Source organism: Lytechinus pictus, chromosome 17 (assembly GCF_037042905.1).
Source record: "Lytechinus pictus isolate F3 Inbred chromosome 17, Lp3.0, whole genome shotgun sequence".
NCBI lineage: Eukaryota > Metazoa > Echinodermata > Echinoidea > Temnopleuroida > Toxopneustidae > Lytechinus > Lytechinus pictus.
The window spans coordinates 9,162,717-9,176,282 of NC_087261.1; the positions used below are offsets into that span (position 1 = coordinate 9,162,717).

The following is a 13,566-nucleotide window of genomic DNA, read 5'->3' on the forward strand; positions in this document are numbered from 1 at the left end:
ATAGGAAAGGTGTGAAAATAGAGATAAATGAGTTAGATAGAAGATGATTAAATAAGAGAGTTGTGATTCATGATGGAATGTGAGGACATTCCACCTGTTCTCACCTGCCTTGCACCCCACAAAGACCCCATCAAAGACCCTAGCATAACCCCTTTCACAAGGTAAAAATCATACGAATGATTCCAGTGAAAAATAAGGCTAATGACGAATTTTTAGCATGTGTCAAACCAACTAGAATCACTTACGTTAACCACAATCATGAATTCAAATTCTACTCTGGAGGTGGATTCCAGTTCAAATTTCACTCAAATTACGGTACAAATTGTCCGTGTGAAAGGTCTGATGATTCTAAAGATGAATTGCAATCATCATTACAATGATTCAAGATTCACGTGTGAAACGGCCCAGAGATAAACCAGAAACAACAGAAATAGGGAGGGGATAGAGGTTGGTCATACATGGCAAAGAAAATGAAGAAAAAGAACTGAAAGCAGAATGAAACACATGCACAGGTAATGAGGATTTCATTTCAACTGTCAGAAAATGACAAAAAAAGGTATACATTATGATGTTAACAATTTGAACATAATTAATACTTTTTGTGTAATTTCTCTTTCTCTCTCTCTATTTGTGAGAAAATAAATGCATAATCCTTTTTTTGAGATAAAAATCTATTTTATACTAAAAGGCTGATGTTTTATTCATAAATTCTTGCAAGACATTCGTCTTTCCTGTTTCTAATGTTGGAATTTATTTTGTTGAGTCACAGCAGGAGAATTAATCCTGACATTTCAATTTATCATTTTAAGTGTTGACAAAATCACCTTAGATGTAACTCTCTCTTAAAAGTTAAGCAGACAACACTAAGACAATACCTTGTGTAAAAAAGAGTAAGACACCATTCTCACTGCCGTCATAAAACTAGTTTACTAGAAACTAGTAACGTGTAATGAGAATGGTCGAAGCGGTCTCGGAAGCGATTTTCCAAACCGGTTCGGAAAACCACCTCCCAATGTAGTTTTGAAGATCGCTTTGCCTCGTTAAAAATGGTTTTAGTGTGAGGACACAACCGTTCTTCGGGAAGCGATCTTCGCACATTTCGAGCGCGCTACTCCACATACTGTATGTGGACTGCCTACGCTGTGGTTTCAAATTTCACGCGAAACATGTCACCCCACTGAGAGTGTTCCCATAGCAACAAGACCGCCTTACGTGAAGTGGTTTTGAAAACCACTTTCAGGTGATCAAATGGGAAAGCTAGCAATGCAATTTTCAAACTGGTTTCCTGAACCGGTTTCCAGTAAACTAGTTTTAGAAAGTATAATGAGAATGGGGTTAAGTCAGGCCAAGTCCTGCAATACTGCTTACTTGTGCATGATTATGAACAGGGCTTTAAAGATAGAAAGGTTACAGGAGAGAATGAAAAAAAATCTATAGAAAGAGAGAGAAGAAGGAAGAAAGGAAACGGGTAGAATATTTCCAAGTCAGAGAGAAAGAAGGGATATTAAAAAGAAGACAGAATATGAGAGACAGAACGAGTTGAGAGGTTGTACAAAGTCAGACGTTGGGCTGGGATGTTAGGGTTCAGTTAGGGTTTGTTGCCATGGCAACGAGGAAGGGGTGGGGAGAAGGATAAACTCTCCCTGCCTACAGGTTATACATGACGATTGAGGAGAAAATGTGATTGAGTTAGATGAAATCAATGGAGAGGGATACAAGGAGAGAGAGAGAGAGAGAGAGAGAAAGAGAGAGCCACAGAGAAGCAGGGAAATTCATGATTGATTGAAATAGCAATTTATAAAATCAATCATACAGTGGATGTCAGACTGTGCCGAGACAATACTTTGGTCCAAACTGCTGAAAATAATCAAAACTCAAATTATGGATCGTTGTATAAAAAATTTAAGAAAAATCTACTGTATAAAACAAAATTAAATCTGCACTTTTGAATTTTTAATTATGGACCCATTCATAAGCTGTAAATATCAATCATCATAATCATCAAATTTATCGGCATATCATCTTCATCTTCTTCATCATCATTGTCCTCATCATTAACATCCTCTTCTTTCTTCTCCCTCCTTCTTCTCCTCCTTCTCCTCCTCCTCCTCCTCAACCTCTTACCCCGGTTCCACTCCCCTACTCCCCTCCCATTCTTCTGCTCCCCTCCCATTTTTGCTCAAACTTCTAATAATTCTCATGGTCATTTTCATTCTTAAGGCCACCGCATACCTTACGTATTATTAGTATTCTTTCAATTAATTTGAACCTCAAATAAAAAAGATACTTTTCATTCATATTTTCAGAAAAAAAGCAAAATGTGATTTGTTCCAAACTCGGATCATGGACCAGTCATAAGGTTTGCGGTGGTCTTCATCCTCAAAAGTTTAGGTTATAAACCCCTTCATCTGTCTTGGCATTTCTCTGCTTTCACTAATTAAAGAAACATAAACACCTTGTCCTCTGGTACCTTCAAATGCTCATTTAAAAAATACTTCGCCGAGAGCCCCAATATGCTGCAAAAATCAAAATTTACTTACAGTTTGTAACCTCAAAAATTCACCATAAGTTGTGCTAATTAAATCTTCAAAATACAAATGAACTTGCATTATTTCTTATCAGGGGCCCGTAACACAAAGCTTAGCAATGATCGTAGAACAATTTTTAAGATTGATTGCATTGCCTACAGTGTACAATTGATCGTGAAAATCAAGCGTACGATTACTAGCTAACCTTTGTGTTACGGGACCCAGACTCTGAGGCTGATGAGAACCCATCTAGAGCTGGAGAGAGAAATGGGGTATGAATAAGTAACTTTCATGCCCAGTGAAATGCCTTGAAAAAGGAACAAAGAATAACAAGAAATAGAGTTAGATTGAGGCCACGATGCTGATTGATGTATTGATATTTATACAGACTTGGCTTGTATAGAGCTCGACAGGAAGAGAAATCATCGTACCTCTCTATCTTCAATCTTTCTCAACTTCTAGTTTTAACCCTATGTAGATTCCTCTTCAATATATGCAAGCCTATATCATACCAGTGGAAAAAAAAACTGAATTGAATTGAAATGAATTCCTTTCATTTATTTTTCAAATCTCTAAGAAAATGCAAACAAAACAACGTCAAAATTACATTCACAGTTCTAAGAGCTGCTATAAAGCTGAATTGGGTTGTCCCAAGAGCTACGCAGTTTGCACTCATAAGTGCACAAGCCGGAGAGTTTATCACACCAATGAAGCTCCTTGATCACAATGTGCAAATTGATATAAATTAAAGAATTGCCTTTCACTGTTTTTCTTCTTTTTTCTCACATTTGTTCTCCAATTGCAATATAATTTTTTTTAGTGGCTGCAATACAGGAAAAATCCCAAACCATTTCCCTGTAAAAAGAGCATGGTAAATGCCTACACAATTGCTTCAAAACGGTGAAAAATCATTGTGGAAATTTGGTTCACAGTGCAGGCCCAAATAAAGTGTCAGGCAGCTCAGGCCAACGACACATACAATTATCTGAGTGGAGGGGGGGGGAGGGGTTATGACTGATGAAAAATTGCAACATTTTTTATTGCAATGACACCTATAATCTAGTATCTTGCACGTGAAAATAAAAACTAGCTCTATATTTCATCTCTATCTGCAAGATATTCCTAATTTTTAACAAATTATTTGAATACTTATGAAAATGATTTGATAAGGACTTTTGAAGGTTTTGAAGATTTGGGCAGGATATGAGTCTAAATTCACTGATAGGGTCCCTTTTTTTCAGAATTCTCTAATACCCCTTTCATAAACCCAATTATGCGGCTAATAGCAGCATAATTTGGTCGTAAAATCGGAGGAGGATCAGAGTTATCCGCATTATTTTGATGCTGCAATTATCCGCATAATAGCGGCATCGGGACCAGATTTTGACTTTATGAACGCATTTCCAAATAATGCGAATAATTGCCATGGTGCGGTCACAAGGTCACCCTTTTCCAACACAACCGCATCGGAGGGGGCATGTGCAGTTGTCATGACGATTATCCGCCTTTTCCAGGACGGGCGCTCGTAAAAATAGTGCAGATTATTTTCGGAGTTTGTGAACGCAATTTTTATTGAATTATCCTCATTACTCTTAGGCGGCTAATTGGAGGATGGGTTTATGAAAGGGGTATAAGGGTGCGTTTATGCGACCTCAAGCCAGAATCATGATTTGAATCACGATTCAAAACACAAACCTGAATCATAATACCACAGAATCAGTGTTTAGACGACTCTCATTCCAATGCTGTTTCTCCTCGGACAGCGCGCAGTTTGACCCAAACACTGAGCATATGCAGATATACCGGAAGTAGCCAGACACAATGATGTCATAGAATCATGATTCAAATCACGATTACGTTTATACAACCTTTTTCGTTTGTGATTCTACAGAAACGCCTTTCCAAACGCCCCTTTTTCCGTGTTTCATGTTTGTGATTTGAAAGACGTTTATTTTCAGTTTAAAACGCAACCGTGATTCTACAGAATCGTGATTCAGAACATGATTCTAGTGTAAAAAAGTGGCGCATAAACGCACTCCTAAATATCTCAGTGTATTATGAAAGAGAGAAGGAAGATCAATACTATAGTAACCAATATTTCTTTACAATAGAAAATGAAGAAATATCATGCAAACATCAGTCCTTTTCATCAAAGAATGACACATTTTCACTTTATTAAAATTGTCCACAATATGTGTAAATATTAGCTCTTACTCCACCACCCTTGCCCTTCTCTCTCTCTCACTCTCTCTCTCTCTCTCCCCCTCTCTGCTAGCATTGGTAATGGTAAACAAACACCTTCACATTCACTAGTATGTCTTCATATTAGTGCTGGAATAGATTATGATTCAAATGAAAATCGACAATCTTCCTGCATAAAAATGTGATATTTTTTTTCAAAAGAAAAACATGTAGTAAAGTTCATTATTATCATCATTTTTATCAGTATAAGTGGCAATTTCATTATTATCACATAATCATTATAATCATCAGTGATCACTCATTATTCAATTATTTAGAGGCTAAAGTCTCTCTTGTTACTAAGTGAACTTTAAAGTGAAAATAAAAAGATGACCCCTTGCAGCTGTATGTTGCAATTTTGCCGGTTTTAACTTTTAAAGTAAAAAAAAAACAGACACAAGAATAAGGTTAAAAAACACACTTTACTAGAAAGGCCTAGAAATTGTTATTTTCAAGTCAAATTTGTACAAAAAATAACAGTTTAATGGTGCATTGAGGAAAGCAAGATTTAAAGAAAATATTGAAATGGAAATAGTCATTATTACCCCCACCCCCAAAAAAAAATTACAATAATAATTCAGTATGTAAAAAATTAACACTAAAAGCTTTGCTTATGTGTTTTTGGTATTAGTTTTTTATATAATACCTGGATGGCCGCTGATGTTTGAGTTCACCTTTTATGGCTCTCTTGAAATGTGGATTGAGGCAGCAAACTCTCTTTCCTCAGAACAAAATTAATGCATAATGATACATTTTTCATATTGAAATTGTGTCATTTTGTATCTTTATATTCAACCGTAGATGAATAGAACAGGAAAGATGTGCTGGAAAAGCTGATAGGTAGCAAAATGAGAGTGGAACTCCTTTCTCGTTGTTAAAGCATCACAGATTATCAAGTGCTGCCTCAGCCTGATGGACGTGTGTTGAGTGATAACCACTCTCAACAGAAGCTCAAAGTAAACCCTAACTCAAACAGATGTACAACTATTAAAAGAGAGCGACACTTAGATGATGGTTACAGCCGACTAGTTGAAACCAAGTGCTGGTTAAGTGATTGGCAGGGGCACTGAGTGTGGGATAAAGACTCAGGGTTGATATAGGGAGGGGCAGAGGGGGTGGTGAATTTATATCAGAAATCTCATTCGTGAGTACTTTTGGGAGCTTTTCCTGACATGGCAACAAGTAATGTACAGCGCATAGATTACATGTTAATGGGATATTTCATGTCTTGCTATAGGGGACAGGAGAAAGGAAATTTTTTTTATGATTTATGTTTTCATTTTTATTTGCCATTATGATGATTATTATTATTATTACTTTACTATTATCATTATTATCACTATTATTTTATTATCATTATCATTATTATTTTATCATTATTGTTGTTGTTGTCATTATTATTACTAATACTAATATTATCATCATCATCATTGTTATTGCCATTATGTTCATTTTAATGCAGGGCCCAATATACACTGAACTTTTTCCGCTTACGGGGCTGACCATTACACAATACTAATAATAATTAAATAAATGGATACTGAACCAAATGAAATCACTAATAAATATATATTTAAAAAAACATTCCTGCATTATGAGGATGGAAGAAATTTCAGCAAAGAGTACATCTTAAATATTAAGTGAACTTCATATTTCATATCAGTCTAACCAAAGTGTTAAGAATTAGTTCATGATTTGATATAGGACAAAGGCTGTTGTCAACAAGAAAACAGATATAAAAGGGTGTGGCTTTTATTTAGAAAGGGAACTGTGGAATGGCAATCATCAAAACTACATGTTCAAATCTTCTCTCTTTGTATGTCTATATAAATGTCACGCACCTAATTGGTCAAATTATAGAGTGGAAAGTAGGCATGCTGTTAGAATGCTCAGTGAAAATATAGGTCACCGTCTTTCGAGGTGTCAACAGAATTGTGATATCTTACAGCTGTAATAGTCCAGCCATCGTTATCTATTTTGCTCAAATCATATTCCATAGATTTAATTTTAAACAATCGTGAAGTACAATTCTAAGAAAAAAAGATATAATGGATTATTTGGAAGGAAAAAATCCTGAAACAAACTGCTCTGCAACATGTTACTCTAGATTTATATACCGAATCAATTTGGAAAGAAAATTTTTTTGGGAAAAAAAATCTGCGAAAATTTAATTCTGCTTGACCAGACAAGATGGAGCGGAACTTTCCTTCGAGCCAAGATCGTGGCTTTCAAATCTTTCCTTTGAAGAATCTGACACAATTTTGATCTAAATCCCGGTCTTTCTCTCGCAATGGTCCATTAAACCAGAACATCCCTAGGTAGCTATCCTTCATCGGGTCGTTATTTTCGCTTTGTTTTCTTCTGCTTGGTGTTTTAAGCCTGCCCTCGCTTGATCTCACAACAAAAGGGGTGTGTTCATAACCTGGGTTTCTGTTTTGACTAGGAGGGGACGGGGCTGAGAATCGGCCGGTATGTTCCACGCAAAACTCGTGAAAGAAGTTGGTGAGAAACGAAGCTCTGATACATTCACAGACGATTATAAATATGTGAAATAAAAATAGTCGGTTGTAGAACATGAAAATATCATCCCAACCATGAACAATTTAAACTTGTTTGCCATCGGGTCTGTTATATCAATTTGGAGGTGTGAAAGCGTTCTGGTCTAGTGGTTCCGACTCTCGCCTTTCAAACTGAGGGTCATGAGCTCAATTCCCAGCCAAGGCATTAGTTTCTTCAGCAACAAACTCATCAACATTGTGCTACACCCTTCCCAGGTGAGGTCAGTGAAAGGGTGTGAAAGCGTCACGGTCCAGTGGTTCCGACTCTCGCCTTTCAAACTGAGGGTCATGAGCTCAAATCCCAGCCAAGGTATTAGTTTTCATCACCAAGAACCTCATCAACATTGTGCTGCACTCGATCGATCTACCCAAATGAGGTAAAATGGGTGTGAAAGCGTCATGGTCGAGTGGTTCTGACTCTTGCCTTTCAAACTGAGGGTCATGAGCCCAAATTCCAGCCAAGGCATTACATGTAGTTTCATCAGCAAGAACCTCATCAACATTGTGCTGCACTCTACCCAGGTGAGGTGAGTGAAAAGGTGTGAAAGCGTCATGGTCTAGTGGTTCTGACTCTCGCCTTTCAAGCAGCAGGTCACGAGCCCAAATCCCAGCCAAGGCATTAGTTTCATCAGCAAGAACCTCATCAACATTGTGCTGCACCCTACCCAGGAGAGTTGAATGAATGGGCACTTGGCATAATTACTCCCTCCAAATGTATGAAGCATTGGAAGCCACAGCCGGCCTACAGCAACTGAATCTGAAACTCACTCAAGAGGTCTGAATAGACAGTGCGATACAAGTCAATGCGTATCATTCGCTTCATTATTACCAGTAGATGATTTTGTCAGTTTTACATAGTAAAAAAACACTACACCATCCCATTTCACATTTCATGCATATTCCATGATGAAAACATCAAGTATCTTCAATAATATTATTTATTTTTAATTAATTGATTTAAAATTACTTTTCACTAGTTATGATTGGAAGAAATACTACGAGCCTATACACATTCAATTTCAAGTGGGATGTCATTGGAAAAAAGATAAGTGTGTTGATGATCCACAGCATTTATGTTGCGCCATATTTCTGTTAAAAACATTCATAGGCACACAGACCATAGTGAAGTCATGGAGCTATTACAGATGATGAAGTGTACGGATAGAGCATGGAGCTATTAAACACAGATAGCTCCATGGATAGAGGATTCATATGATTCTGAAGCCTTCCACGAAGGTAAAGAGACAGAAAGGCAGAGAGGGGATGAAATACAGAAAGAGAGATGGGTAGAAATTATACAACAAATCTCCATAGCATACAAGATGGAGGAAAAAATAGAGAGAAGAAACCTGGATGATATTAGGTCTGCAACAGGTGTGCGCCAGGCAAAATATGAAAATGGCAAAGTGGCAAAGATAGAGCAAGATAAAAGAAAGAGAGAGAGAGAGAGAGAAAGATCCATTAAAATCAACAAATATGATCTTGATATACCATTCATACTGTCTTCCTCACAGCTAATTTCTGTTTCCGTGTTTCATTCAATCCTCCCTCTTCTTCAAATAAAGCTCCAAGCGAGAAAGAAAAAGTCACTCTCATCGAGTTGCTGGCTCCTGGTAGTGCTAAAGTTTCTGACTGGTTTCCTACACCACTCAATGCCCTGTAACTATACAACACGATACTCAATATTCGGTATCCACACGATGCATCCCGACCAGGTATCTTTCGCATTAAGGAAATTGCACCCCGACCATTTTCATTTCCCTTTCCTTATTCTGTTCTTAACGGAGAAGAATCGTTGAAACTCACACCCACAAATTTATGTATGCCATGTACTTCACTTTCGCAACAGCCTAATTTTGGTGTAGTAGGCTTGAAGTTTGGTGGCTGATGGAGAAGAAAAAGATGACTTCCTTCTGTGGAAATGCCGTTTGGAGGCATTCTTTTTCATTAAGGAAAGATGCTTTCAACTGAAGCTATGAAGGAGATGGTGAGATTATGAAGGAGAGTGAGTGGATATGTAATCCATGTTTCTTGAGGGTGTCTATTCGTGGAGGCTAATACTAAGCCTTTCCTTTAATAATACTGGCAGAACTTCCACAGAAGCGTCACTCGTTCATGATCTTGATTTTTTTAAAGGAATGTTCTATTTGCCAGCTACCTGACAATTCTTTGTCAGAAGTGACATTTCCTCTAGAAAAAAAATCATTGTTCTTATTTCCTCTTCAGGATTACCATGAACTTCAATTTCATCCATTCAAACTTAAAATCATTTAACTTTACAATCTTTTTATCCTTTTAAGTTATATTTTTTGTTAAATATTCAACTCATCTGGTATTTTGATTTGATAGCCTACATCTGATTATCCATGCTATGCTTCACATTATAAACTGAATTACTGAACCTGTTTTGGAGGGTTCTCTCCTCTGCCTTCCTTAATGTAAAATACTATGTTTATTATGTGTAATTATTGTTACCATAACGGATGTACGGAATGCTCCATTGTCGATGTCATGTTTGATGTACCTTTGCTCATATAAGCAAGTCCCTATTTAAAGCCAATTCTTCTTAATGTTAATGCAAATTTACCTTAACAGTTTTATTGTATGATTGCATTTGTTTGCAATCAATGTTTTATGTCTTTGTAAAAAAAAATTATGTACATTTCATCCTGCCTTGAACCAGTATAAGTTCATGGACCTGGTTTTGCTTGTTACTTTTCAATTGTTTCACTTTGTTCATTTGTATACTGCCTTTTTTCTAAATAAAGAAATGATTACAATCGAATTCAACAAAGCAAGTAATGAAAAAGACTCACAAGCAGTTTTGGTAAGACTTTCTTACATGATTTCCTGATCATGCAAAATTTTTTGCATTACAGGTATATAAATATTGCAAGAATTACTACTGAATAATACGAAATTGTAGAAGATAAGATTTGCTTTCCATGATACATTTACTCTTAATCATAAAATCATCATGAAAGGGGTCACTTTTAAAAAGTTCAAGTTCCACAGAGCCTTTCGGGTAGCAATGGGGGAAAAACGCAGTTTACAAGAAACAAAGCGGAACAGAAATAAGTGTGATTCCGCCACGGTCATGCACGAATGCTTACAGATAAAACTCTGAGTTGAAGGGCGAGTCAAAATCACTTAAAATTTTCAAAATCATCCCAAAATAAGTTGCATTTTTATCACCTCATGTGATGAATCAAGCTCAGCGCGACAAAGGTAATAAAAACCCTGTGCCCATTTTAATAGAGATCATAGTCGGGATCAATGGCGAGGAAATAGGAACAATTTCTGGTCATGTTCTGCATGATTGGAAAAGAGGAAAAAGACGTGGTCTAGGGAGAGTTTGTAGGGTGCTATGGAGAACTCTATTTCTAAACCATGTCCGATTGCAAGGCGGTCCTGACTCATTACACTACTTGACTTACAGAGAGAGAAATACTAAACAATTTGATAGATATAGTCCAAAATTTATGAAGATATTTGAGAAGTCATAATTATAAGGCAAGGAAATACATGAGGAAAACCATATGTGTTCAGTGAACCAATTTTGTTTGAAAAGCATGAACGGTCAAAAGTTCACTGTAACAGTTTTAGAAGTAATTCTGTGAACATTACTTGAGATAGAAAAGGAGTTTACAATAAAGACCAACTGCTAAGTGGTGCATATCAAATCATCTTTATTTGACAGTTTCAGTTTATAATTTTTGGCATATCAAATCATCTTTATTTGACAGTTTCAGTTTATAATTTTTGGCATTAAATATAGCAGCAAAGCTCCAACACAAACTGCCAGAATGTTTTTATTTCCTTGCAACATGAAAAGTAAAGACACAAGTTTCACTTTCATAATACATATATCTGACAAATGCAATGAAGTATAATACAAGGCAATTGATAACAATGATTGCTATCATGTTTATGATTTATGGGAGCGCAGTAGTGTCATCAAATAATCAATCCTAGAGTAATAAAGTTTGGTAAAAAATTGTTATCCATGCACATGTATTCATATTTCATAACTTTATCTGACTTCAGAAACTTTTTTTTTTAATCTGCAAAAATGTAAATACTTATGACAAAGGTGGGAGAAAAAAAACCTTTCACTGTTGCAATACATACTTTCACTTATAAATGCACAATTTTTGTATTAAAGTGATAAAAAAATTATACATAGATTTCATTTGTAAAGATATATTACGTGTATTATAAATTGATCTATATATATATATATAGAAAAAGATGTAGGCCTCTGTACATTTGTATGTAAGCATGCATATATAATTTCATTCATTTTTGTTGTAACTTGTTATCACTTACTGTCGGTGCCGTTTGAAGTCACTGAGCAGTTATTACTATCGGGTGAGTTCGCATGCTGGGGAGAGCTCCCGTTAGCATTAGAAACTTGGCTGTGAGGACTCGACAGCTGCTGGATTTCAAGAGACCTAATACAAAAGAAAAGGAAATAAATGTTTTAAAATTAATCATCAATTAAACAGTTAATATTTCATTCATTTTATATTATAAGAAGTTGACCAGGGGGCCACTTCATGAAACTGTCAGTTTAGTAAATTAAGTATGACTTTATGAACGACTTCACTCAGGACTCAATACATTACTGGCGAGTGGTAGTCTGCAGGCACAGACCCTGATTGATGCTTTGATGAACAAGTGGGTATTCGCACAAGACTAAACAGGTATAAAACTTGTTGCTGTTGTGCGAAAGAGCCATCACATTGTAGGCTGCGTATTCAGACACTTAACTCAAGTGAAGAATCTGCATGACAGACTAGGTGAGTGATGACCGGGCGGGGCATTTAGTATAAATGAATCATACATATGTGCCGTGGTTGAGACCCCCATTTTCATCTAAGATTTCTGTTCCAGAACATCACCAATTTAGAAACCATGTAATTTCTTACTTTTTTCCGTTCCATAAACCCTCAAATTTGTGGTTCCTAATTCTAGTGCACACCCACCATGAACTACACAGCTGGACGGAGCGACAAGCTCGATCAGCGCCGGGCCGCTGAAGCTCCCCGCGCTTTACAGCTAGCTATAGCACTAGCCTGATATGATTCTAGCATGATGCAGGCACGCTTTACACAACCACTACATAGAGATATGCATAGGCCGCTACGATCATTAGATTAGTTCCGGAGACCCCCATTTCTGATGTGGTAAGTTCCGCAGCATTGCATCTTTAGCAATTGTTGATCCCATAATAGTTCTGGAGACCACCAATTTAAGACCAAGTTTTGTTTCCAGAGCCCCCTATTTGTGACTTTGGTGTGGCACATAGGTATCATGTTATAATTCAAGTTCATATTCATATTTCCGGTGTATAACTGGTGTAATATATGCTCATATCAACTTCCTTCCAGGAAAAAAGTTAGAGATAAAACTGGGCAAAATAACCTTGAATTATATCAATATAGGCCTAGATCTAAATTTCTACCCACCAGTTTAGAACAATTGGATTTTAAGCACGGTGAAATAGTGAAGATATAAGCATAATCCAAATGAGGAACACCTTCATCATAACAGTCCATTAGCAGCGCAGCCTTAACCTAGTTGGAAGTATTCCCGCTGTTTGTTCTACTACGCAACGACCTACATCTTATACCCCATGGTGCGGCCTACATATATCACCATGTAACGCATCAAAATAAAAACTAGATTTTTGTTCCGTTTTAGCAGGCGTAGGACAAGAGAAATTACATAGGATTCGCAGCAGGGAGGACATTAGTGTTCTCATTCCGTGAACAAAACTTTCAATTTTCGTATGCCTTCTCTTGATAATTGCTTGTCAAAGCAAGATGTCATGAGAAACGCATTATTACGGGGATCATGACAGGGTGAATTTATACACCAAGGAAATCCTTGAAGGACATTCGAATATATCATAGGTCAAAGGAGTTTAATGATCCATTTTGGTCAACCCATCTATGTTTCATTTATTTAGGCTCTATGAATAATATCCTAGTCCTAGGAAGCACGCAGGAGCATATAAAATTCACACGGTAAAGGCCTCTGCTACCCCTCTTCATATTCTTTGTATTTACATTTATCTATTTTTTTTTATTTTTTATTTGAATGTATTTGTCTTTGATGAGAATAGGAAATAAACGAAATGAATGAAATGAAATAACATGCATTACACAAGATCTGAGAATACAATTAATTCTGCATAAGTCTTCTAGGACCACAAGAATCTGTTCAACTGAGGA

The 13,566-nt window shown here is 36.6% G+C and overlaps 1 protein-coding gene across 1 annotated transcript in view; it reads right to left on the minus strand.

Moving 5' to 3' along the window:
* The window catches only part of LOC129280354 (eyes absent homolog 1-like), a 40,609-nt gene extending 27,642 nt beyond the window's left edge, over positions 1–12,967 (minus strand). Inside the window, exons 1-2 of the mRNA XM_064112192.1 lie at positions 12,954–12,967; positions 11,657–11,781 (exon numbers count right to left, since the gene is read on the minus strand). Coding sequence (XP_063968262.1) covers positions 11,657–11,781; positions 12,954–12,967 — 139 coding nt within the window. The remainder of the gene's footprint in view (positions 1–11,656; positions 11,782–12,953) is intronic.
* Positions 12,968–13,566: the final 599 nt, after the last annotated feature.